The sequence below is a fragment of the Aquarana catesbeiana genome, linkage group LG06, assembly GCF_042186555.1.
Source record: "Aquarana catesbeiana isolate 2022-GZ linkage group LG06, ASM4218655v1, whole genome shotgun sequence".
Lineage (NCBI taxonomy): Eukaryota > Metazoa > Chordata > Amphibia > Anura > Ranidae > Aquarana > Aquarana catesbeiana.
Window position 1 is genome coordinate 5,600,367 of NC_133329.1, and position 26,531 is coordinate 5,626,897.

At 43.3% G+C, this 26,531-nt stretch overlaps 1 protein-coding gene across 1 annotated transcript in view; it reads right to left on the reverse strand.

Annotated features, from left to right (window-relative positions):
• LOC141148140 (uromodulin-like) overlaps positions 1–26,531 on the reverse strand; it is a 61,422-nt gene that overhangs the window by 14,017 nt on the left and 20,874 nt on the right. The window contains exons 7-10 of the mRNA XM_073635327.1: positions 24,309–24,471; positions 17,786–17,858; positions 2,814–2,837; positions 1,080–1,103 (exon numbers count right to left, since the gene is read on the reverse strand). Coding sequence (XP_073491428.1) covers positions 1,080–1,103; positions 2,814–2,837; positions 17,786–17,858; positions 24,309–24,471 — 284 coding nt within the window. The remainder of the gene's footprint in view (positions 1–1,079; positions 1,104–2,813; positions 2,838–17,785; positions 17,859–24,308; positions 24,472–26,531) is intronic.

The following is a 26,531-nucleotide window of genomic DNA, read 5'->3' on the forward strand; positions in this document are numbered from 1 at the left end:
TTTTTTCCCCTTAAAATCAGGGGAAAATCGTGGGTGCGTGTTATACGCCGATCCCCATTGTCTGTGTGCCAAAAAAAAGCAAGCGCTGCCGAAAAAGACTGAGCGCCACCGGAAAAAAACGAGCGCGCCGGAAAAAAACGAGCGCCGCCGCAAAAGACCGAACGCCGCCGAACAGCTCTGCTCGCAGTCACGCCGTCCCGCCTCCCTGCTGTGAGAGGATGAGGAGCGAGTGCTGCCGAAAAAGACCGAGCCGAGTGATCGGCTCTGCTCCCAGTCCCGCCCAGCTCCTGTGATGGACATAACACTCCGTCCAATGGCGGGACTGGGCGGGACTGCGAGCTGAGCAGAGTACACAGTACACTCGGCTCGGTCTTTTATGGCAGCGCTCGCTCCTCATCCAGAGACAGCAGGGAGGTAGGGTGGCGTGACGAGCCGAGTACACAGGCTCTATCATGGTGGCAGATTTAAACAATGAAACATTGCAAACGGCACACGGCACTGAGCAAGGCTGCACTGGGCAAGGTTCATATTACAATAGGCAACTGCAAATGGCACACGGCACTGAGCAAGGCTGCACTGGGCAAGGCTGCACTGGGCAAGGCTGCACTGGGCAAGGCTGCACTGGGCAAGGTTCATATGACAATGGGCAACTGCAAATGGCACACAGCACTGGGCAAGGCTGCACTGGGCAAGGCTGCATATAACAATGGGCAAGGCTGCAAATGGGCACTGGTAAGGCTGCATTTATGGGCATTTAAATGTAAGTTTTTTTTCCTTAAAATGCCCTCCTAAACTTGGGGTGTGTGTTATACTCCGGTGCGTGTTATACGCCGATAAATACGGTACCACCAAAAGAAATCTCTATTTGTGTGAAAAATATGATAAACATGTCATATGGGTACAGTGTTGCATGACTGAGTAATTGTCATTCAAAGTGCGATAGTGCTGAAAGCTGAAAATTGGTCTGGGCAAGAAGGGGGTGAAAGTGCCCGATATTGAGGTAGTTAAATAACAAAGTGATTGTCAGTTTCTCTCATTTCTATTTATAATAACAATTTTAAGAAAATACAAAAACTTACTAGTGATGATGGAAGAACTGGATTCTATAGAGAATAAAAACAGATGACATGTCAATGGAAAATAGAATGTATAGTTTACAGTACAATATATTACCATATATTGCAGTACACCATTGATGAGTCCAATTGTTCATGAAATGATCAATGATCTCTATGACACTATACCGTATGACTTGTGTAAGGCGTGATTTATGACCAGATCACTTGTTAGACCCCAAAGCATTTCTCATATCTTGCAGAGCGCTCGGGTGGTCTATAAACACAATGCTTTAGTATAAAATTATGACATGTGCCTGTGGTTCAGGGCTAGGACCTGTTTCTTCCTGACTCTTACATCTTTTTTTTTTTTTTTTTTAAAGTTTAACATGTTTATTGAGATAACTTACAGTACAGAATATGTCCATCAAAAAAACAGAGTTCAGTGTACATTTTTATCTCTTTATATCCAAAACTCTAAGAATACTCAATATAAAACGAGAAATGAGACATATTATCATCGTCAACAATATTGGATCTAATGCTTCATAGGGCGCAATAAACTAGGGACTGACCAGACACCCCTGAAGGGATCACACTGTGTCCTGGTCTAGACCTTATTGATATTTAGATAAAAAATGCCCTACCCAGGAGAGATCATGAGCCGCCTCCCCAAAGCCACTGATTTGCAACGGAGAGACTGCACCGATCCCCCAGGGTGAATCTTTGCTCCTTATAACATAGCATAGTGTAATAGCTCATACTAAATTAGAGGAATAACCAACATAAACTTGATTTGTCAAAATAACTATAGTCATCTATCCTTGCAATATCTAGGAAATAGACGAAGTAGACAGAAGGTAAAGGAAAGAAGAGAGAAGAAGAAAGGGATAGAAAGAGAGACGGCCAGCACTCAGTTCATGTGTAACTATCCTGACGAGGAGATTCCAGGTACCAGGGAGAGACCTATATGCCCAGCCCAGGGTTCCCATATTGCTTCAAAGGTTTTGAAATTGTCCTGAATTTTGCTAACTACCCTTTCCTGAGTCATAATCCAAGAGATTTTACGTTTAGCCGCTTCAAGGGAAATTTTTGGTGTCTTCCAGGCTTTAGCGATGGTAACTTTTGCTCCTAATAGCATGAAAGTAATCAGCCGGTGAGAGAACTTAGGAATCTTGGGGATTTGCTCATTCAATAGAGCAATTTGTGGAGTCTTAGGGATTGGTAGGTTTGTTACTTTGCGGATAAGATTAAAAATCTTATTCCAAAGACCTCTAATTCTTGGGCATTCCCACCAGATATGAAGCGTGGAACCCTGGGCTTGGCATTCCTGACTCTTACATCTTATTGGCTCATATCCGTGAAGGGCAACTTCATCAACCAACCATCAGGATCAGTTAAAGGTTTGCCCAAGTGTTCAGCTCCAGGGTCTTGTAGACAGTGGCCTATTATAGTAACTGGGGGGTTTGGGGATTTCATAAGGTCTCTGCAAGGTATGCGAGTCTTCATACAGGAACACCCTTTCCTCTACAATATTCCCTTTAATAAACTTCTCTAGCTGTGTACTAAGGGACAAAAATAGGACAAAAGTGTACGGAATGCTGGATGGTTTACTCATCACCATATATAATGTACAACAAGAGCAACCAATCAATGATATGATCATCACATTATATTGTACAAGTATAAAATAATCTACAGGACTTCCACCATTGTGATCTGATAGAAGAATAAACAATAGAACAATAAAACACTTACTCGGAATGGGGGTGGTAATTGGATCTGGAAAATAAAATAAATAACATGAAATTAATACATATTATCAGACACATTGACATCCCAGATAGCAAGGATAACTTGCCTCAAATGTGTGGCAGTGTGGAATTGTAGGTCTGGTAACTTGCTGCACATTTCACTGGTAAGTTGTACACTTGCAGAGCACTTGAAGCACAAGTTCTAGTTGACATTTTTGCGTGGCAAGTCTCTAGCAAGATCAATGTTGCAGTGGTGAGTCTACAGCAAGAGCTGTGAAAGTCTGCAGCTTGTAAAATTCAGCCACAGTGCCCCCCTGTGGTGGGATGACTATTGCACAACATAACTGAACCAGAACTTGCAGCAGACTTGCAGAATGTTTGCAAAGAAAGTTAATCTGGAGTCATGCAATATGGCCCTGTGGTGTTGTCACATGCAGTATGATTGGTCTTTGACTCGGAGATGCCCGGGCTATGGGGATAGACGGAGAGGAGGAGGCCGGTGTGATGGAGGAGAGTTGCCAATGAGTTTCTTGTGCTGGGGGGACCGATATCATCTAGTGGCTATGTGATCCCTGTTAAATCACATAAAAGCGTATTTGATTTTTATGAGAGTAGTGGTCCATCCCTGATGGGAAGGGTCAGTGTGTGGAATAATGTCGGTGGAGCATCTGTGATGGCACTTTGATTTTGGAAATTGCACCCTTGGTCTCCTTTATTCTGACCTTCACTTGAGTCACCCATATGAACTTTCTCTTGAAGCACTGCACTTGTGTATATATATATATATATATATATATATATATATATATATATATATATATATATATATATGTATATATATATATATATATACACATCTGTAACCATTATAAAGGAAATGTGTAAGTTCTGTATATAATTGTATTCTATTTTATTTATTTGCATTGCCCTCACTGTGTACACGGCACTAATAATGTTTTCAGTACATGTTTGCATTCTTTTGAGTCCTGATTACAATTAGTCTGCCTATGTTACCCTTGTTACCATAAACGTACAATTGTAATTTCTTGTTCATACATCACGGGACACAGAGACTTTGATAATTACTTAGTGGGTTAGATAGTCACCATCAGGTAATTAGACACTGGTAACCCTAATTACAAGGTGAGTTCCTCCCCTATATGACCCCTCCTATATTGAGAGTAGACATGCGCAATTAGTTTCGTACGAATCGAAAATTCGTACGAATTCCCGTAAATTCGTACATTCTGCAGGATCCGCAATACGAATTGCTATGCTTCCGAATTTTGTACGAAATACGAAACTTTGTTTACGAATTTCGGATCCAAAATCCTAACGAACATTTGTAATTGTTCCGAAAAGTTAACGAACCTAACAGTTAAAAACCCCAGGAAGTCAGCACAGAACAGGGATGGTGGGAGCCCCTCATAATGATAAATTCATCATAACGAACATTCGTAATTGTTACGAAAAGTTAACGAACCTAACGAAAATTCGTATTTCGTACGAAATTTCGGACACGAATTACGAAATACGATTTAATTCTAATACAAAACGGAATGAAACGAAACAAATTTATTGATGGCGCACATGTCTAATGCAGAGTACCTCCATTTTTTCGCCAGTGTCTAAGGTGGTTAATCATGTTAAAGATGTGCTAAGAAGAAAGCTCTGCTTGATGGTCTCAAGGGGGCCTAGGAGCTATACAACCGGATCCAAACCTTGGGCCAATAAATACGCCTAAGATGGATGGTACCCGAGCCTTCGTGAAAGAAGAAACGAGGTTTTGCCTGTAATGTCTCTCTTTGAGGACTGGGCTCTGGGATCCATGATTACCTACATATTCGTGTGTATAAAAACTTTCAATTGTTTTATAATAAAACAGAACAGTTATTTGGAAAGATGTTCCCCACTGCAGTAGTTATTATTAATTTGGAACCACTAATCAATATGAGGATAGGAGTTGCCTATCTATAAATTTCCAAGTCAGATGGCAGGTTTTGCCTAGGAGGGAATTTACAGGTGACCCTGAGAATCTTAACCGCTTGCCGACCGCCTCACATACATTTACGTCAGCAGAAAGGCTCGTACAGGCAAAATCACATTCCTGTACGTTGCCCTTTAAGAGGCGGCCAGCGGGTGTGCGCGGCAAGATCCGTGAGTCGGGTCGCGGGTCCCGCGGACTCGATCGCCGCGGGCATACCCGCGATCGCCTCACGGAGAGAATGAACGGGGAGATGCCGTTGTAAACAGCATCTCCCCGTTCTGCCTAGTGACAAGTGTCACTCGATCTCTGCTCCCTGTCATCGGAGGAGAGATCAGTGATGTCACACTCACAGCCCATCCCCCTGACAGTTAGTAATCACTCCCTAGTACTGATTTAACCCCTCCCCGCCCTGTAGTGGTTAACCCCTTCACTGCCAGTGTCATTTACACATGAATCAATGCATTTTTATAGCACTGATTGCTGTATAAAGGACACTGGTCCCAAAAAATGTGTCAAAAATGTCCGATGTGTCCGCCATAATGTTGCAGTCACGATAAAAATCGCTGATTGCCGCCATTTAAAAACAAAATTAATAAAAATGCCAAAAAACTATCCCCTATTTTGTAAACGCTATAACTTTTGCGCAAACCGATCAATAATTGCTTATTGCGATTTTTTTTACCAAAAATATGTAGAAGAATACATATCGGCCTAAACTGAGGGAAAAAAATTGTTTTTTTATATATTTTTGGGGGATATTTATTATAGCAAAAAGTAAAAAATAATGCGTTTTTTTCAAAATTGTCGCTCTATTTTTGTTTATAGCGCAAAAAATAAAAACCGCAGAGGTGATCAAATACCACCAAAAGAAAGCTCTATTTGTGGGGAAAAAAGGACGTCAGTTTTGTTTGGGTGCAACGTCGCACGACCGCGTAATTGTCAGTTAAAGCGACGCAGTGCCGAATCGCAAAAAGTGCTCTGGTCAGGAAGGGGGTAAAATCTTCCTGGGCTGAAGTGGTTAAACAAGGAGCCTGAGACGATCTGGGAATTTCTGATAATCAGCCGGCTGAGGTAAGCCTTTTGCTTACATTTGAGTTGTCAGACTTCCTTGATCGGTAAGGCATTTTTCAGGACAAAGGGTACCTATTTTACTCCCCTTAATCGAACTGTATTGATTGGTGGTTATATGTTATGTTGTCCCTGTCTATTGTCCATCGGAGTGTTATAAATAAGAGAGGGAAGAATAGTGCTGTTCACAGGTATATGTAGTACATCTGCTAGATAAAGTAGTTTAGAGGCAAGAGGGTATAGGCACACGTAGAGAAGACTGGCCAGTCAATATCGGCATTAAATTAAGTAAGGGAATGAAAGGTAAGAGACCCTCAAAAATGCCCAGTGGCGCTATAAAATATATGAACCGAAGGTGCAGTTCCGCCTATACTGAGCCCCTAGATCAGGGGTGTCCAAACTTTTTTCAAAGAGGACCAGATTTGATGAAGTGAACATGCATGAGGGCCGACCATTTTGCCTGACATTCTTTGAACCATTAAAATTCGGTCTAAGAGTGTTCGTTCGAGCACTAATACACTGCCCAACAAGAATTCTCTTGCCTTTGTGGCTATGTGTGAGTAAAGAGATGAGCTCAGGCGTATTATTTGGATATACCATATTTATTGGCATATAACACGCACCTTCCCTAAGAGGGAAGTTTCAGGGAAAAAAATTAAAATTTTAAATAAAGAACTGTGAAGCAAAATAAGGGTCAGTGCCCATCTGCAGCCTCACAAGTGCCCATCTGCAGACCCACCATTGCCATGAATGTAGCCTCACCATTGCTAGGAATGCAGCACCCACCATTGCTAGGAATGCAGCACCCACCATTGCCAGGAATGCAGCACCCACCATTGCCAGGAATGCAACCACCATTGCCAGGAATGCAGAACCCACCATTGCCAGGAATGCACTCACCATTGCCAGGAATGCACTCACCATTGCCAGGACTGCACTCACCATTGCCAGGAATGCAACCACCATTGCCAGGAATGCAGAACCCACCTTTGCCAGGAATGCACTCACCATTGCCAGGAATGCAACCACCATTGCCAGGAATGCACCCACCATTGCCAGGAATTCACCCACCGTTGCCAGGAAGGCACCCACCATTGCCAGGAGTGCATCACCATTGGCAGGAATGCACCACCATTGCCAGGAATGACCCACCATTGCCAGGAATGCACCCACCATTGCCAGGAATGCACCACCACTGCCAGGAATGCACTCACCTTTGCCAGGAATGCACTCACCTTTGCCAGGAATGCACCACCATTGCCAGGAATGCACTCACCTTTGCCAGGAATGCACTCACCTTTGCCAGGAATGCACCACCATTGCCAGGAATGCACTCACCTTTGGCAGGAATGCACCCACCATTGCCAGGAATGCACCACCTTTGCCAGGAATGCACCACCTTTGCCAGGAATGCACTCACCTTTGCCAGGAATGCACCCACCATTGCCAGGAATGCACTCACCTTTGCCAGGAATGCACCACCTTTGCCAGGAATGCACTCACCTTTGCCAGGAATGCACCACCTTTGCCAGGAATGCACTCACCTTTGCCAGGAATGCACTCACCTTTGCCAGGAATGCACCACCATTGCCAGGAATGCACTCACCTTTGGCAGGAATGCACCCACCATTGCCAGGAATGCACCACTTTTGCCAGGAATGCACCACCTTTGGCAGGAATGCACCCACCATTGCCAGGAATGCACCACTTTTGCCAGGAATGCACCACCTTTGCCAGGAATGCACTCACCTTTGCCAGGAATGCACCACCATTGCCAGGAATGCACTCACCATTGCCAGGAATGCAGCACCATTGCCAGAAATGCACTCACCATTGCCAGGAATGCACTCACGAGCACCAAAGATTACCTACAGGAGAATTGCGTGTTTACACGGTAGCCTGTTTAATAGAAAGTCCTGCCTCCTTTGACGGACAGAACAGTCGTCCAATGGCAGCGGCTGCCCGTAAACAGGAAATTCTCCTGTGTGTGTACGGCACTCGTCTCGCCTCCTCCCTGTCCCCTCCAAGGCATATACATCTTTTGTGGCCTCAGTGCTGGGAGATTGTCTGGGGCCACAAAAGATATATATGTCCAAATAACCAGGCGGGCAATTCAAAACCTGAACGTGGGCTGCGACTGGCCCGCAGGTCGGACTTTGGGCATGCCTGCCCTAGATAAATGGTTAGAGTGGACAGGGATCCACAATGGGTAACTGGGTTACCAAAGTCCACAGGGTCTAAGAATCATGCAGAGTAAACAGCTAGAGAAACAGCTATCTATGTGAGCCGGATGGATCAAGGGTGACAATTAACACTAGACAGAAAGGCGCATTTTGATGTTAAGTTGTGGGATGAATGTGGGGTCAGGCACTACAACTAGTAAAGTCAAAACAGAGAAATGAGAGTTAAAACAGAATATTTTATATGTTGTCAGAGAGGGAAGATGGGATAAGCACTCTGGCTGCCCGTCTGATCATAGAATCATAGAAGCTAGAGTATCAGGCAGAAGCAGGCAGGGGTTTTCACAGGCTGGGATTGCATTGGCAACTATCATCTTGGATAAAGTATTCATATTGGATTAAGTATTACACTTTGGCTCAGCACTTCAGCGAATGCACAAAGCCGAAAATCCACAACAGACTTCTGCAGAACACTAAATAGACTACAGGTGACCTGATTCTCCATCAAACTTTTTCATCTCTCATTCAGGCTTCCTCTCAATTTCACCGCTCTGTATCTGTATCATGCACTCCCTACTTTTCCTTCTCACAGTTGCATCCTCTCTCCTTAAATTCTCACTCCTTCACCCATCTTCTCCACCCTACAGCTTATATATATCACCCTCACTCCTGTCTTTACCTTCTTACTGCACATATCACCTCCTGCTAATTCTGAACCCATATACCAATAAAACCTGCAGGCCACTGGGACGTGTCCCCCCACATAAGTCACACTCCCATATCTCCTCTCTCACCCTTCTGCTTCTCCTAACTTCTGGAGATATTTCCTCAAATCATGGACCGCCATCATTTACCTTTGGCCAACATACCCAGCACCCCCCATCCTCTGATAGCAGCCGCAATCCACACAATCTAATTTCTATTACTCTTCAGCCTAGAACCAGCCTCCCCTTCTCCTGTGCCATTTGGAATGTCCGCTCTGTTTGTAACAAACTCACCACCGTCCATGACCTATTTATCACAAACTCCCTGAACCTACTTGCAATTACTGAGACCTGGATTCAAGAATCTGACCTTCCTTCTCCTGCTTCTCTCTCCTATGGTGGCCACCTGTGGACTTACTCTCCCAGGCCTAGGGGACAGAAAGGGGGTGGTGTTGGAATCCTCCTATCCCCTCAATGCACTTTTCAGGTTCTTCATCCACCCTCCTCTCTGTCCCTCTCCTCATTTGAAGCATCTCTGTATTCGTCTATTTTCTCCAGTTTCATTGAGAATTGCTGTGATCTATCGACCCCCTGGACCGGTATCAAGCTTCCTTGAAGACTTCTCTGCCTGGCTACCCTACTTTCTCTCCTCTGAAATTCCAACAATCAATTTTGGTGACTTCAATATCCCTGTTTAGGGATGAGCCGAACACCTACCTATTCAGTTCGCACCAGAACATGCAAAAAATTTGTTCGAACGCAAGAGCACCGTTAAAGTCTATGAGACATGAACACGAATAATCAAAAGTGCTAATTTTAAAGGTTTATATGCAAGTTATTGTCATAAAAAGTGTTTGGGGACCTGGGTCCTAACCCAGGGGACATGGATCAATGCAAAAAAAAGTTTTAAAAACGGCCGTTTTTTCAGGAGCAGTGATTTTAATAATGCTTAAAGTCAAACAATAAAAGTGTAATATTTTTTTTTATTTCGTACCTGGGGGGTGTCTATAGTATGCCTGTAAAGGGGCGCATGTTTCCCGTGTTTAGAACAGTCTGACAGCAAAATGACATTTCAAAGGAAAAAAAATCATTTAAAACTACTTGCGGCTAATAATGAATTGCCGGTCCGACAATACACATAGAAGTTCATTGATAAAAACGGCATGGGAATTCCCCACAGGGGAACCCGAACCAAAATAGTAAAAAAAAATGACATGGGGGTCCCCCTAAATTCCATACCAGGCCCTTCAGGTCTGGTATGGATATTAAGGGGAACCCCGCGCCAAAATAAAAAAAATGGTGTGGGGTCCCCCCAAAAATCCATACCAGACCCTTACCAGAGCACGCAACCTGGCAGGCCACAGGAAAAGAGGGGGGGATGGGAGAGCACACCCCCTCCTGAACCGTACCAGGCCACATGGGAGGGTGCTTTGGGGTAGCCCCCCGAAACACCTTGTCCCCATGTTGATAGGGACAAGGGCCTCATCCCCACAACCCTTGACGGTGGTTGTGGGAGTCTGCGGGCAGGGGGCTTATCGGAATCTGGAAGCCCCCTTTAACAAGGGGACCCCCAGATCCCGGCTCTCCCCCCTGTGTGAAATGGTAAGGGGGTACGAAAGTACCCCTACCATTTCACAAAAAAAGTGTCAAAAATGTTAAAAATGACAAGAGACAGTTTTTGACAATTCCTTTATTTAAATGCTTCTTCTTTCTTCTATCTTCTATCTTCCTTCAGTTTCTTCCTCCATCTTCTTCTTCTTCTGGTTCTTCTGGTTCTTCATCCGGTGTTCTCGTCCGGCATCTTCCTCCGCGGCGTCTTCTTCCCTTCTTCTCGGGCCGCTCTGCAACCACCATGAATGGAGGCTCCCACTGTGTGACGCTTATCGTCTTCTGATGGTTCTTAAATAATGGAGGGCACGGCATTCCCCATGAAGGTGACCCCGCCCCCTCTGACGTTACGGGGAATGCCACAGGGAAGTCCCTGTCAAGTCCACGTGCATCAGAGGGGGGGCGGGGTCACCGGGTGGCCCCGCCCTCCATTATTTAAGAACCGTTAGAAGATGAGAAGCGTCACACAGCGGTAGCCTCCCATCATGGAGGATGTGGAGCGGCCCGAGAAGAAGAAGGGAAGAAGACGCCGCGAAGGAAGATGCCAGATGAGAACATGGAGGAAGAGCCAGAAGAACCAGAAAAAGAAGAAGATGGAGGAAGAAACCGAAGGAAGATAGAAGATAGAAGAAAGAAGATAGAAGAAAGAAGAAGCATTTAAATAAAGGAATTGTAAAAAACTGTCTCTTGTCATTTTTAACATTTTTGACACTTTTTTTGTGAAATGGTAGGGGTACAAAGTACCCCCTTACCATTTCACAAAGGGGGGGCCGGGATCTGGGGGTCCCCTTGTTAAAGGGGGCTTCCAGATTCCGATAAGCCCCCCCGCCCGCAGACCCCCACAACCACCAGGCAAGGGTTGTGGGGATGAGGCCCTTGTCCCCATCAACATGGGGACAAGGTGGTTTGGGGGGCTACCCCAAAGCACCCTCCCAATGTTGAGGGCATGTGGCCTGGTACGGTTCAAGAGGGGGGCGCTCTCTCATCCCCCCTCTTTTCCTGCGGCCTGCCAGGTTGCGTGCTCAGATAAGGGTCTGGTATGGATTTTTGGGGAGACCCCACGCCATTTTCAAAAAAAAAATTGGCGCAGGGTTCCCCTTAAAATCCATACCAGACCTGAAGGGTCTGGTATAGATTTTGAGGGGGATCCCACGCCATTTTTTTTTTAAATTTTGGCCGGAGTTCCCTTTAATATCCATACCAGACCTGAAGGGCCTGGTATGGAATTTAGGGGGATCCCCCACATCATTTTTTTTTAAATTTTGGTTCGGGGGTTCCCCTGTGTGGAATTCCCATGCCGTTTTTATCAATGAACTTTTATGTGTAGGCTTTCTGGTAAGCCTTTAATTTTACCATTTGGTGGCGGGCTGCACTAAAGGTGGATCATGCAACGCTGAACTCTGCAATAGCTTTTTTTTTTATTTTTTTGCATTAATTTTCTCACTGGAGACACTTATGAACTTTATTGTTTATTTTTTGTACTTTTTCTTTGTATATACCCTTCAGGGTATGGACTCACATGTATAAGGATTACCACTTATATGATTTTTTATATTAATTTATGATGATAAGTTTTAGATGAACAGTTCACATGTGTTCTCATTACATATATGTGCAACTTATCACTTTAAACTAGTGCTACACTGATTTATTGTTTTATATTATTTACTGACCCATGATAATTCTGTGGGTCCTGACATATTTGCATATACCAACATAGGTGCTCTTCTTTACTAGTCCAGCGCTACACTGTTCTTTATATTGTATACTATAGACACCCCCCAGGTACGAAATTTAGAGGAATATTACACTTTTATTGTTTCACTTTAAGCATTATTAAAGTCACTACTCCCGAAAAAACGTCAGTTTTTAAAATGTTTTTTTGCATTGATCCATGTCCCCTGGGGTAGGACCCAGGTCCCCAAACACTTTTTATGACAATACCATACATACAAGCCTTTAAAACTATCACTTTTGATTTCTTCCATAGACTTTTAAAGGGTGTTCAGCGGCTTTTGAATTTGCCGCCAACACCCCAAATTGTTTGCTGTTCGGCGAACTGACGAACAGCCGATGTTCGAGTCGAACATGAGTTCAACTCGAACTCGAAGCTCATCCCTATCCCTGTTTATCTTAACACTCCCGCTACTTCTAAGCTGCAGAGCCTTACCTTCTCTTTTGACCTAAAACAATGGACAAGCGCTTCTACTCACTCTGTTGGCAACTTCCTTGACCTCATATTCTTCTACCTATGCACTCCGCACAACCTCTCCAACATTCCTTTTCCTCTCTCTGATCGCCACCTTATAAGTTTCACTCTCTCCTTGTCTGCCTCCTCCTTGCCTTCCAACTACCAAACTATTACCTGTAGAAACCTTCGCCATCTTAACCCTTCTCTTCTTTTTTCTGCTACAGATTGTCTCTACGACAAAATCTCATCCTTGTCCTGCCCCAACTTGGCCACTTCTGTCTACAGCAGTTCACTGTCATCCACCCTGGATACCTTCACCCCCCTCACTACACCCAGAATCAGACCCCGACCGCTACAACCCTGGCAGACAGACAATACCAGAAGCCTCAAAAAACGTAGTCACGCTCTTGAGCGTCTGTGGCGTAAAACGAAGTCACGGCATGATTTCAGCCAATATAAATCTGCCCACCAAAAATACCATTCCTGCCTGCACACTGCCAAACAGACCTACTTTGTCACTCTCATTAACACCCTGACTCACGCTGTCCCCGTCAACTCTTTTCTACCTTTACCGCTCTACTTCGTCCTCCATTACCCCCACCCACTAACTTACTCACTGCCCAGGAGATTGCTAATCACTTCAAAAATAAGATTAAGACAATTCGTCTCGAGATCTCCGCTCTACAGACATCTCCCTCACTTTACACTCCTTGTCCTCCTGCACAATCAATACTTCCCTCTTTTAACCCAGCTACTGTAAAGGAAGTCACTAAACTTCTTTCTTATGCCCACCTAACCTCCTGCCCCCTGGACCCTGTTCCTTCTCAAATACTACGGTCACCATCTGACTCTATCGTACACTCCTTAACTCATATCTTCAACCTCTCACTCTCTACTGGCATCTTCCCCAACCCTCTAAAACATGCGCTAGTCACTCCCATACCAAAAAAGGCCTCAGACCCCACCAATATTAATAACCTAAGACCCATCTCTTTACTCCCTTTTGCCTCCAAACTCCTTGAACGTTTAGTTTCGCCCACAGCACACCACAGAAACTGCCCTCCTAAAACTCACAAACGACTTACTAACAGCTAAAACCAATGGTCATTATTCCATACTCTTACTACTCTTGGACCCCCTCCTCCTCAAAAAACTCAATTTGCTTGGTCTCCATGGCTGCACACTCCGTTGGTTTGAATCTTACCTATCTCACCGTACCTTCAGTGTCATTTAAAACTCCACCTACTCTTCTTCAACTTCTCTTACCATTGGGGTCCCCCAAGGTTCTGTCCTTGGACCTCTACTATTCTCGATCTACACGTCCTCCCTGGGTCAGCTGATAGCCTCCCATGGCTTTCACTACCATTTATATGCTGATGACACCCAAATCTATCTCTCTGCCCCTCAGCTCACCTCATCCATCTCCTCACGCATCACTGATCTACTAACAGACATATCAACCTGGATGTCAAACCACTACCTCAAACTGAATCTATCTAAAACTGAGCTCTTAATATTTCCTCCCCCACGTGCCCCCTCCCCTGACTTCTCTGTCAAGATCAATGGCACATCTATCAGTCTGTCCCCACATGCCAGGGTGCTAGGGGTAACCTTAGACTCTCAACTGTCCTTTCAGGCCCACATACAATCCCTGTCCAAATCATGCTGCCTTATCCTCCGCAACATTTCCAGAATACTCCCCTTTTTAACTAATGACACCACCAAGCGTCTAATTCACTCCCTGGTCATCTCTCGCCTCAATTACTGCAACTCCCTCCTCATTGGATTGCCTTTACATAGACTCCTCCCCCCTTCAGTCCATAATGAATGCCGCTGCAAGACTCATCCACCTTACCAACCATTCAGTGTCCTCCACCCCTCTCTGCCAATCCCTCCACTGGCTTCCACTCACCCAACTAATAAAATTCAAAGTACTAACAATAATTTACAAAGCCATCCGTAACTCTGTCCCCAGCTACATCACTAACCTAGTCCCAAAATACCAACCAAGCCGCTCCATTCGGTCATCCCAAGACTTCCTACTCTCTAGCTCCCTTGTCACCTCCTCCCAAGCTTGCCTCCAGGATTTCTCCAGAGCTTCTCCCATCCTTTGGAACTCCCTACCACAATCTGTCCGACTGTCCCCTAATTATCCATCTTTAGGCGATCCCTGAAAACTCTTCTCTTCAAAGAAGCCTATGCTGCTTCTAACTGACACTGTTTTACATCCTCCATCAGCTCATCCCCCACAGCTATTACCTTTTGTATCAATTGACCCTCCCTTTTTAGATTGTAAGCTCTAATGAGCGGGGCCGTTTGATTACTCTTGTATAAAATTGTATTGTACTTGTACTGTCTGCCCTCATGTTGTAAAGCGCTGTGAAAACTGTTGGTGCTATATAAAACCCGTGTAATAATAATAATAATAATAATAATGTGAAATATGGGATTACAATACATGGGATGCAAAGGATATCAGAACAACATAAGGAAATCAGAATTTAAGCAGGGAAATATTAAAGAGTTAAAAGAAAGTGAGCGAATGATATGCATGTGTTGTGTACAAATGGGAAAAATGTAAGCGATATTAGAGAAATATTTGTGTACAGTATGTGTGTGAATGCTGGAACCTTTATTTCTATCTCTTGTGTGTGTCATGTATGCAGATATGACCCCCTCCTTTGCGTTCTCATGAAAGAATGTGGCTGGGATGAGAGGTCAATGATAAGCTGGAAGGACAAAATGCCAATTTCTGTTTTTTAGACAAAACATTTATAACAAAATGTGCCGGGTTAATTAATCTAATGATAAACAATGTGATCACAATTATTTTTTAATCTGTTTTCCAAACATGGTAAAATGAAGGTTACATTTAACTGTGTATTACACAAATTGAATATCCTTTAAGTGTGGAAACAGTGCATTGAAAAAAGTAAAATTAAGTAAAATGTCCTAATTTAAGGAAATATATCTGTGGATATATATATTAAAATTAGGGTGTGATATTGAGATTATCACTTGAGTATTAATTTCTGATATGGGTTTAACAATTTTATTAATAGTATAGATATATTGTAACTGGTTTAGACAATCTTTGGTTGGAAATTAAATCCAGGTTAATGGGGAAATTTGTAAAAATGGGATTAGTTTAGATTAAGATAACAATTTTGTAATTTTACATTTACTGAGTGAAAAAAAAGATGGATGGGATACATAAGAAGTTTTTCTACAAAAATGAAATCTTAAGGTCTGATAATAACTGGATGTTTGGTCCATGATGTGAGAGTAATAATAAATTAAAATATAACAGACCCATCACATCAAGTCCACACACCCTGTTAGGATAGATCCCACCTGCAGCCAGTTGTTTTATAGTTTTTGATGTGTCTGAGAGCTTTCTGTTCTGTCATATACAGATTGTTGGTCCTTTTTGTTTTTATTTATTTTTGAAATCCAAAGCAGAATGTGTGGCTTGTGAAATGATGTGCCCCTTTTCCTTGTAAGTGCCATGGTATAAGCAGAAGAATATTTTGGATTTATTGGACATCTCTGCATGACTGCAGGGTATTGTCATCATTTATTATGTTATGACATCAGGAAAATAATGTCAGATGGAAACTAAGGACTTGTGTTATCTTTATAAAACTAACAACAGAGCAAGCAATGAGAAATTATAATATTGGCAGGAAAAAGTTGTCTTTTTGAAACATGAAACTGGAGTTCTTACACAAACAGCATGATAGAAAACAAGCCATTGTAATATATTTATGCAAGCTGGACCCAGTAATGAAGGGTTCACCCCGATATATCAGAGCTGTAGCCTTATGCAAAGGTGCTATTAGACAAAGTTACAAACATTATTTTGGTTGAATATTTAATTTTTAATGGTTCCACATTCTGCGCAGCAAATATACAGCTAACTAAATGTTTGTCTAATGAAAGGTTCAAAATATGAATTAGTTTTGTTTTGTTTATGTACAAATCTAACAATGAAAAATGCGTACATTTGAATCCAGCCACCTTATTGCCTCTATTGGAGGAGGGTGGAGACAAAGGAAAACCACATGTGTTAAATTGATGATGTAGGAATCAGCTGCTGTGAGCCCCGTGCAGGACACACTCCCTGAAGACCCAGATATTCCATTTTTTGTAGATTTGATCCCGGTTTTATACTGAGGATGGTAATACCCATACCGAGTATGCAGTTTATCACCCAGAAGGATACTCTGTATTCAGAGTCATTGGATCATTTTTCACCAGCTCAAGAAGCAGAGCTCCATGTTTTAGCAAAGCCTGTGAGCTATAAAAAGAGTGTATATTTATATAGATAGTAGAGAATTAGAGAGCTTTTGGTTTCATTTGAAGGGCCAGAAGTTTGTTTTTATTTTGGCAGGTAAATCAATCAAGCATGCCAAGTTAATTTGATTGGCTGTTTTCAGCCTTCCAGGTTCTTGTTGAGGTAGCCATACTAACATTAAAACTCACACATGGAAGCAGACCAGGCGACTAAGGATGCTGCATTTACAGCCCCGGACACTTGCTGGGTCTGTGCAACTTACAGATTCCACCCCAGTTCTGGCCGGGATTAATCATTCAACTTTAAGGACCCCAGAACGAGAAGAACAAGTGGTCCACAGGGGGCAACTTCTTATGAAACAGGACTTTGGAAAAGGTGATCATTTATGTCTGCCAGCCACTCTTTTCCCTTCAGCTTGACACATGGACCGTGTCATCAGTCACAAGCAGTTATGGCTGCCTTAGTAAATGAGCGTGGGATAGAGCCAGAGTTCACCACAGTTGTTTTTACTGTATAACATACCACTTCTTGTTTTACCTGTTACCAAAGGTATTTATGTTAATAACGAATCAAAACAATTTTTTTTGCACATGTCTAATTGCTTGAGAGCCGGGACTGATGTGAATGTATAATATATACGTAAAGTTCTGCATAAAATCTCAGTGCTTTATAAATACCTGGGATAATAAATAAATCTATCGGGAGTACTCCCTATCAGGGTTTCCATTTCATACTCACTGATTGGTCTAGGTCCTAATCTATTTTATCATTATAAAGAATCCGTGATATCCAGGAGACATATAACCAGCTCCAAGTCCTCTGTCCTCTTGGAATAACCTCCGTTGTAGACGCAGTTTTGATATTATGGGGGGCTTATATACATTAAGCAGATGAAAATCGTCAAGCATAAAAATAAAGTAAGTATCCAATCACAAATTTACCTGATCTCCTAATTGGTCCAATTGTCAGAGTAACATTAAAACTCTGCGGGGTTCCAGGTCCACCACAGGAGCACTAGAAACAGACAAGGCCATTAAGAAAACAGGGATGAACGGCACGGGTTCGTCAGTATAAGATGTTCTCTATGAAGTCATAGTTACATAGTTACATAGTTACATAGTAGGTGAGGTTGAAAAAAGACACAAGTCCATCAAGTCCAACCTATGTGTGTGATTATGTGTCAGTATTACATTACATATCCCTGTATATTGCGGTCATTCAGGTGATTATCTAATAGTTTCTTGAAGCTATCAATGCTCCCCGCTGAGACCACCGCCTGTGGAAGGGAATTCCACATCCTTACCGCTCTTACAGTAAAGAACCCTCTACATAGTTTAAGGTTAAACCTCTTTTCTTCTAATTGTAATGAGTGGCCACAAGTCTTATTAAACTCTCTTCTGCGAAAAAGTTTTATCCCTATTGTGGGGTCACCAGTACAGTATTTGTAAATTGAAATCATATCCCCTCTCAAGCGTCTCTTCTCCAGAGAGAATAAGTTCAGAGCTCGCAACCTTTCCTCATAACTAAGATCCTCCAGACCCTTTATTAGCTTTGTTGCCCTTCTTTGTACTCGCTCCATTTCCAGTACTTCCCTCCTGAGGACTGGTGCCCAGAACTGGACAGCATACTCCAGGTGCGGCCAGACCAGAGTCTTGTAGAGCGGGAGAATTATCATTTTATCTCTGGAGTTGATCCCCTTTTAATGCCAATATTCTGTTTGCTTTATTAGCAGCAGCTTGGCATTGCATGCCATTGCTGAGCCTATCATCTACTAGGACCCCCAGGTCCTTTTCCATCCTAGATTCCCCCAGTGGTTCTCCCCCCAGTCTATAGATTGCATTCATATTTTTGCCACCCAAATGCATTATTTTGCATTTTTCTACATTGAACATCATTTGCCATGTAGTCGCCCACCCCATTAATTTGTTCAGATCTTTTTACAAGGTTTCCACATCCTGCAGAGAAGTTATTGCCCTGCTTAGCTTAGTATCGTCTGCAAATACAGAGATTGAACTGTTTATCCCATCCTCCAGATCGTTTATGAACAAATTAAATAGGATTGGTCCCAGCACAGAACCCTGGGGAACCCCACTACCCACCCCTGACCATTCTGAGTACTCCCCATTTATCACCACCCTCTGAACACGCCCTTGTAGCCAGTTTTCAATCGATGTACTCACCCTATGGTCCATGCCAACAGACCTTATTTTGTACAGTAAACGTTTATGGGGAACTGTGTCAAATGCTTTCGCAAAATCCAGATACACCACGTCTACGGGCCTTCCTTTATCTAGATGGCAACTCACCTCCTCATAGAAGGTTAATAGATTGGTTTGGCAAGAACGATTCTTCATGAATCCATGCTGATTACTGCTAATGATATCATTCTTATTACTAAAATCTTGTATATAGTCCCTTATCATCCCCTCCAAGAGTTTACATACTATTGATGTTAGGCTAACTGGTCTGTAATTCCCAGGGGTGTATTTTGGGCCCTTTTTAAATATTGGTTATATAGTAGGTGAGGTTGAAAAAAGACACAAGTCCATCAAGTCCAACCCATGTGTGTGATTATGTGTCAGTATTGCATTGTATATCCCTGTATGTTGTGGTCATTCAGGTGCTTATCTAATAGTTTCTTGAAGCTATCAATGCTCCCCGCTGAGACCACCGCCTGTGGAAGGGAATTCCACATCCTTGCCGCTCTTACAGTAAAGAACCCTCTACGTAGTTTAAGGTTAAACCTCTTTTCTTCTAATTTTAATGATTGGCCACGAGTCTTGGTAAACTCTCTTCTGCGAAAAAGTTTTATCCCTATTGTGGGGTCACCAGTCCGGTATTTGTATATTGAAATCATATCCCCTCTCAAGCGTCTCTTCTCCAGAGAGAATAAGTTCAGTGCTCGCAACCTTTCCTCATAACTAATATCCTCCAGACCCTTTATTAGCTTTGTTGCCCTTGTTTGTACTCGCTCCATTTCCAGTACATCCTTCCTGAGGACTGGTGCCCAGAACTGGACAGCATACTCCAGGTGCGGCCGGACCAGAGTCTTGTAGAGCGGGAGAATTATCGTTTTATCTCTGGAGTTGATCCCCCTTTTAATGCCAATATTCTGTTTGCTTTATTAGCAGCAGCTTGGCATTGCATGCCATTGCTGAGCCTATCATCTACTAGGACCCCCAGGTCCTTTTCCATCCTAGATTCCCCCAGAGGTTCTCCCCCCAGTCTATAGATTGCATTCATATTTTTGCCACCCAAATGCATTATTTTACATTTTTCTACATTGAACCTCATTTGCCATGTAGTCGCCCACCCCATTAATTTGTTCAGGTCTTTTTGCAAGATTTCCACATCCTGCGGAGAAGTTATTGCCCTGCTTAGCTTAGTACCGTCTGCAAATAAAGAGATTGAACTGTTTATCCCATCCTCCAGATCGTTTATGAACAAATTAAATAGGATTGGTCCCAGCACAGAACCCTGGGGAACCCCACTACCCACCCCTGACCATTCCGAGTACTCCCCATTTATCACCACCCTCTGAACTCGCCCTTGTAGCCAGTTTTCAATCCATGTACTCACCCTATGGTCCATGCCAACGGACCTTATTTTGTACAGTAAACGTTTATGGGGAACTGTGTCAAATGCTTTTGCAAAATCCAGATACACCACGTCTACGGGCCTTCCTTTATCTAGATGGCAACTCACCTCCTCATAGAAGGTTAATAGATTGGTTTGGCAAGAACGATTCTTCATGAATCCATGCTGATTACTGCTAATGATATCGTTCGTATTACTAAAATCCTGTATATAGTCCCTTATCATCCCCTCCAAGAGTTTACATGCTATTGATGTTAGGCTAACTGGTCTGTAATTTCCAGGGATGTATTTTGGGCCCTTTTTAAATATTGGTGCTACATTGGCTTTTCTCCAATCAGCTGGTACCATTCCAGTCAATAGACTGTCTGTAAAAATTAGGAACAACGGTCTGGCAATCACCTGACTGAGTTCCCTAAGTACCCTCGGATGCAAGCCATCTGGTCCCGGTGATTTATTAATGTTAAGTTTCTCAAGTCTAATGCCGCGTACACACGGTCGGACTTTTCGTCTACAAAAGTCCGACGGATGCCGACGGACTAAAGCTGGCTGACAATCCGATCGTGTGTGGGCTTCCCCAGACTTTCAGCGGACTTTTCCAGCCTCAAATCCGACGGACTTTAGATTTAAAACATGCTTCAAATCTTTACGTCGTAACTACGCCGGACCCAGAAATCCGCTCGTCTGTGTGCTAGTCCGACGGACAAAAACTCACGCTAGGGAAGCTATTGGCTACTGGCTATCAACTTCCTTATTTTAGTCCGGTGTAAGTCATCACGTACAAATCCGTCGGACTTTTGTGTGATCGTATGTAGGCTAGTCCGTTCGTAAGAAAGTCTGCCGCAAGTCCGCCTCAAGTCTGCCAAAAGTCCGTCGAAAGTCTGTCGGACTTTTGTAAACGAAAAGTCCGACCGTGTGTACGCCCCATAATTTTAATTCTGTCCTCTGTTAACCATGGAGGTGCTTCCTGTGTTGTGTCATGAGGATAAACACTGCAGTTTTGGTTACTGAAGCCCCCCGATTCACTCGTGAATACTGAGGAGAAGAATAAATTCAATACCTTCGCCATCTCCCCATCCTTTGTAACCAGATGTCCTTCCTCATTCTTTATGGGGCCAATATGGTCTGTCCTCCTTTTTTACTGTTTACATACTTAAAGAATTTCTTGGGATTTTTTTTGCTCTCCTCCGCTATGTGTCTTTCATGTTCTATCTTAGCCGTCCTAATTGCACCTTTACATTTACATTACATCACAGAGCTAAGCTGATGAGCTGACTAAATGGAGCTCAGGTCACACCTTATCACTTTCTTTTATGAAGAAAATCAATGGTACAGTTTGGTGTTGAGGAACTCAAATGTCCTGTACAGAGCCCTGACCTCAACCCCACTGAACACCTTTGGGAATAATTGGAATGCTGATGGTGAGCCAGGATTTCTCCTCCAACATCAGTACCTGACCTTACAGATGGGAACAAATTCCCATAGACACCCTGCGATGATGGAGTTTAGGTGTCTCCAGTGAAGGGTCCTGTTAATACTCCATCATACAAAGATATTGAGAAAATTGTTCTTCCAACCTTATGATAATAGCTTGATGAAGACCCTTTTCTGTTCCAGCATGAATGTCCCCTGTGTACAAAGCCAGCTCCATAAAGGCATGGTTTGACCAGTTTGGTGTGGAGGAACTCAAGTGTCCTGTGCATAGCCCTGACCTCATCCCTACTGATTACCTTTGGGATGAATTGGGACATGGGTTGTGAGCAAGGTCTTCTCATCCAATATCAGTACCTGACCTCATAATGGGATAAAATTTCCACAGAAAAATCTTGTGGAAAGCCTTCCCCGAAGAGTAGAGGATGGTATACCTGCAGGCGCAAATTCCGGTGCAAATTTGCACAGTCTTTTCGTCTGTCTCAGGTCCGAATTCAGCCAAAAGTTTGGGCTGAAATCGGACCTGAAACGTTGAACGGGGGCGCACCGGACCCTTGCTGGAAGCCACATGCGGCGATAGTGTGAACCCAGCCTCAGACAATAAAAGCCATCACTCTGGAGGAGAGGCCATCATTTTGAGTGTATGTCTCATTGTTGCACTGTTGCATGTGTTATTGATGCTCTAAGAAAAAAGGGGGGGTGAATCGCGCTAAAACAGATTGGTGATCATACACATCATCACCAAACCAAATATTTAGAACTAAGTGAAGAGTTCCCCTTTAGTGTATACATAATATACAAAACACATGTCAAATGAATATTCAATCCAAAAATAAAATGTTCAAAGTGATAATGAAAAGTCCATGTATAAAAAACAAATCACCCAAGTGATATGAATGTATCTTAAAAAAGTTCCAAAAAACATAAATTCTTGCTGTGAGAAGAAAAAAGCGTGCTTGCTCCACCACCGGGAAATCAGACTGGCCGCTTACCAGAAACTCATGATCCCCCGTTATAGGGCGTACACACGGTCGGACTTTGTTCGGACATTCCGACAACTAAATCCTAGGATTTTTTCCAACGGATGTTGGCTCAAACTTGTCTTGCATACACACGGTCACACAAAGTTGTCGGAAAATCCGATCGTTCTAAACGCGGTGACGTAAAACACGTACGTCGGGACTATAAACGGGGCAGTGGCCAATAGCTTTCATCTCTTTATTTATTCTGAGCATGCGTGGCACTTTGTCCGTCGGATTTGTGTACATACGATCGGAATTTCCGACAACGGATTTTGTTGTCGGAAAATTTTATCTCCTGCTCTCCAACTTTGTGTGTCGGAAAATCCGATGGAAAATGTCCGATGGAGCCCACACACGGTCAGAATTTCCGACCGTGTGTACGGGGCATTACAGAGGATCAGAGAAAGCTGTTTATTAATACTGCTTCGAACCACGACCAATGGATCAGAGACCTTATACTGAGATGGGACATCAAAGACTGCAGGGTCAGGCTAAAGATGTTCACACTGACAGGTAATGTTAGTAGACAATAGTAGGCATGTAGTGTAGTCTGGAGCACCGTCCGGAAGCTCACAGACAGCCCATCCTACTGGAAACAACAACAGCAATGGGAGGTGACGAGAACACGTCGCTCTGCCCTACGCGGCGTTTCGTGATAGAGTCACATCATCCAGGGGCGGATACATGGACTTTTTATTATCACTTTGAACATTTTATTTTTTTATTGATTATTTATTTGACATGTGTTTTGTATATTATGTATACACTAAAGGGGAACTCTTCACTTAGTTCTAAATATTTGGTTTGGTGATGATGTGTATGATCACCAATCTGTTTTAGCGCGATTCAACCCCCCTTTTTTTCTTATTTAATTTCACTGTGTTTGTGATACATAGATGAATCGTGGCTATAATTGTTATTGTTTATGTATTTCACTGTAGCACAGTTATTCCCCTCATTTTTCTTAATTGATGCTCTAATGCCGCGTACACACGAGCGGACATTACGGCGGACTTTGCCCGGCGGACTGGATTTCATCGGACAATTCGATGTGTGTGGGCTCCAGCGGACTTTGTTTTCTCAAAAGTTGGACGGACTTAGATTTGAAACTTGTTTAAAATTTATCCGTTGAAATCGAGTCCGGTCGAAAAGTCCGCCGTCTGTATGCTAGTTCGACGGACAAAAAGCCATGCTAGGGCAGCTATTGGCTACTGGCTATGAACTTCCTTGTTTTAGTCCGGCCGTACGTCATCACGTACGAATTCGACGGACTTTGGTGGATTGTGTGTAGGCAAGTCCGTTCATTCAGAAAGTCCGTCGGAAAGTACATCGAAAAGTCCGCCGGGCAAAGTCTGCCGTAATGTCCGCTCGTGTGTACGCGGCATTACCCTCTTTCTACAGCTCAAAACCTACTTACATGGCTATGGGATCCATTACTGATGTCACACAGGCTCACAGCACAATGTACATATGCGCGGTTGTTGTTTCCAACATACTTGAACAGCGACACAAGAAAACGTCCTTTATTGGAAGAACCGCTCTCGCAAAGACTTAAAATTGAATATATGAACTTAGAACAACTAAAGAAAATAAAAGTGAGAAAAAAGTTATATTTTACTGATAATCATTTCATACACGTTGTACTAAAATCTTTTATTCGGGAAACGAACAATGTCAAAAATGGTTCATATGTAAAGGGAAAGGCCAAACAGATCTGGTGCTTTCGTTTTGGATGGACACAGGTGGGTTGAACCATCCAGCAGCTTCTCCTGTCTCTGGACACTGGTAGAGAGAGCTCTGTACCCATGTTTCTAATATTTTCTTCCTTTTTCATCTGTTATGGGGATCCCAGTCTGCTGCCCATGTTTTACAGAAGTAAACCAAGGTTGGTTCACAGATCCCTCATCTACCACTCCCGGTCATTGAGAAGAAAATGTCAGGTATCAGTAGATGGCAGGGACATGCAGTCAGGGGAGGCAGATGAGGCAGAGCCTCACCTGCCATGAACATAAAAAAAAAATAACGGTCAAGCTTTGAGGGTCGTAGCTCGGTGACCTGGCATCAACAAGACCCCAAATTTGGGTAGCTGAAGTCCTACCCCACCACTGGGGCTCCTACGACCTATGGTTCCGGAGATACAGGGCTCCATGTGCAGCCTGTCAGAAGCTACATACAGAGCGGGCAGTATAAATACAAACTGGCACACTCTGCAGCAGACTGAGAGGATGAGCTCACAGTGCCTCTCCTCACTTCTTGTCAGAGGCACTGAGCTCAATGGACAGCTTGGAGCCTTGGACCAATAGTAAAGTACCATTGGTCCCAGCTGTCCAATAAAAATGCTGCAGCGGAGGCACGCCTCTTACTGCAGTGTCATAGAAGAGGGCGTGTGTCTAAAAGACAAACACTCCCTTCCAGCCCTGCCCTGGTAGAAGGAAAAAGCATGAGTTTATGTGTATAAGAATTACCCACAATCCCATGTTTTTTTCACACAGTTTAGAGGGAGAATGAGAATCTTCTGATGAAAAAGTACAAGCTAAATCATATATTATATATTATTATACTATATGTTATAAGATAATCATTTATTATTTATCTATTTACTGTGAAATTATAACTTCAAACTTCTGTTTGTTTTTAAGTAAAATTACCTTAAAAACAATATATAATAATTATTTGTATATTACTTGCTTATGGTAATTTAAGGATTTTTTTTTTTTAAAGAAACTGTTACATGAATAAAAAAAACTAGGGTTGTCCCGATACCACTTTTTTAGGACCGAGTACAAGTACCGATACTTTTTTTCAAGTACTCGCCGATACCGATTACCGATACTTTTTTTTTAATGTCACGTGACAGTTTTTATTTTTTGCTATTTTTTTTTGGGGGGGGGGTGAACGTTGTATGTGTGTGTGTTTTTTTTTTGTTTTTTTTTTTACAATTTTTTTTTTTTTACAATAATATTTTTTTATTCTTTATTGTTTTTTTTGTTTTTTTTTTTTAATCAGCCCTTTTGGGGGGCTTTGGTGAGATATCAGGGGTCTTAACAGACCTCTGATATCTCCCCTACGAGACAGAGAAATAGACTGAGGATAGAGATTCCCCAGTCCCTTTCTCTGCAGCCTCAGCTGCACTGAGAATGAATGGAGAGAAGACAGCGGCTCCTCTCCATTCATAAACTGACACATCGTAATCACAGGAGATTACAATGTTTCAGTTATGTCAATGGACAGAGTCAGCTGACTCTCTCCATACACAAAGGAAGGAGGAGGGGGAGGGAGGAACGGAGAGGGAGTACGGAGGGGGACAGATAAGGAGAGAGGAACGGAGGGGGAGAACGGAGGGGGACAGATAAGGAGAGAGGAACGAAGGGGGAGTACGGAGGGGGACAGATAAGGAGAGAGGACGGGAGGGGGAGAACGGAGGGGGACAGATAAGGAGAGAGGAACGAAGGGGGAGTACGGAGGGGGACAGATAAGGAGAGAGGAAGGGAGGGGGAGAACGGAGGGGACAGATAAGGAGAGAGGAACGGAGGGGGAGAACGGAGGGGGACAGATAAGGAGAGAGGAAGGGAGAGGGAGTACGGAGGGGGACAGATAAGGAGAGAGGAACGGAGGGGGAGAACGGAGGGGGACAGATAAG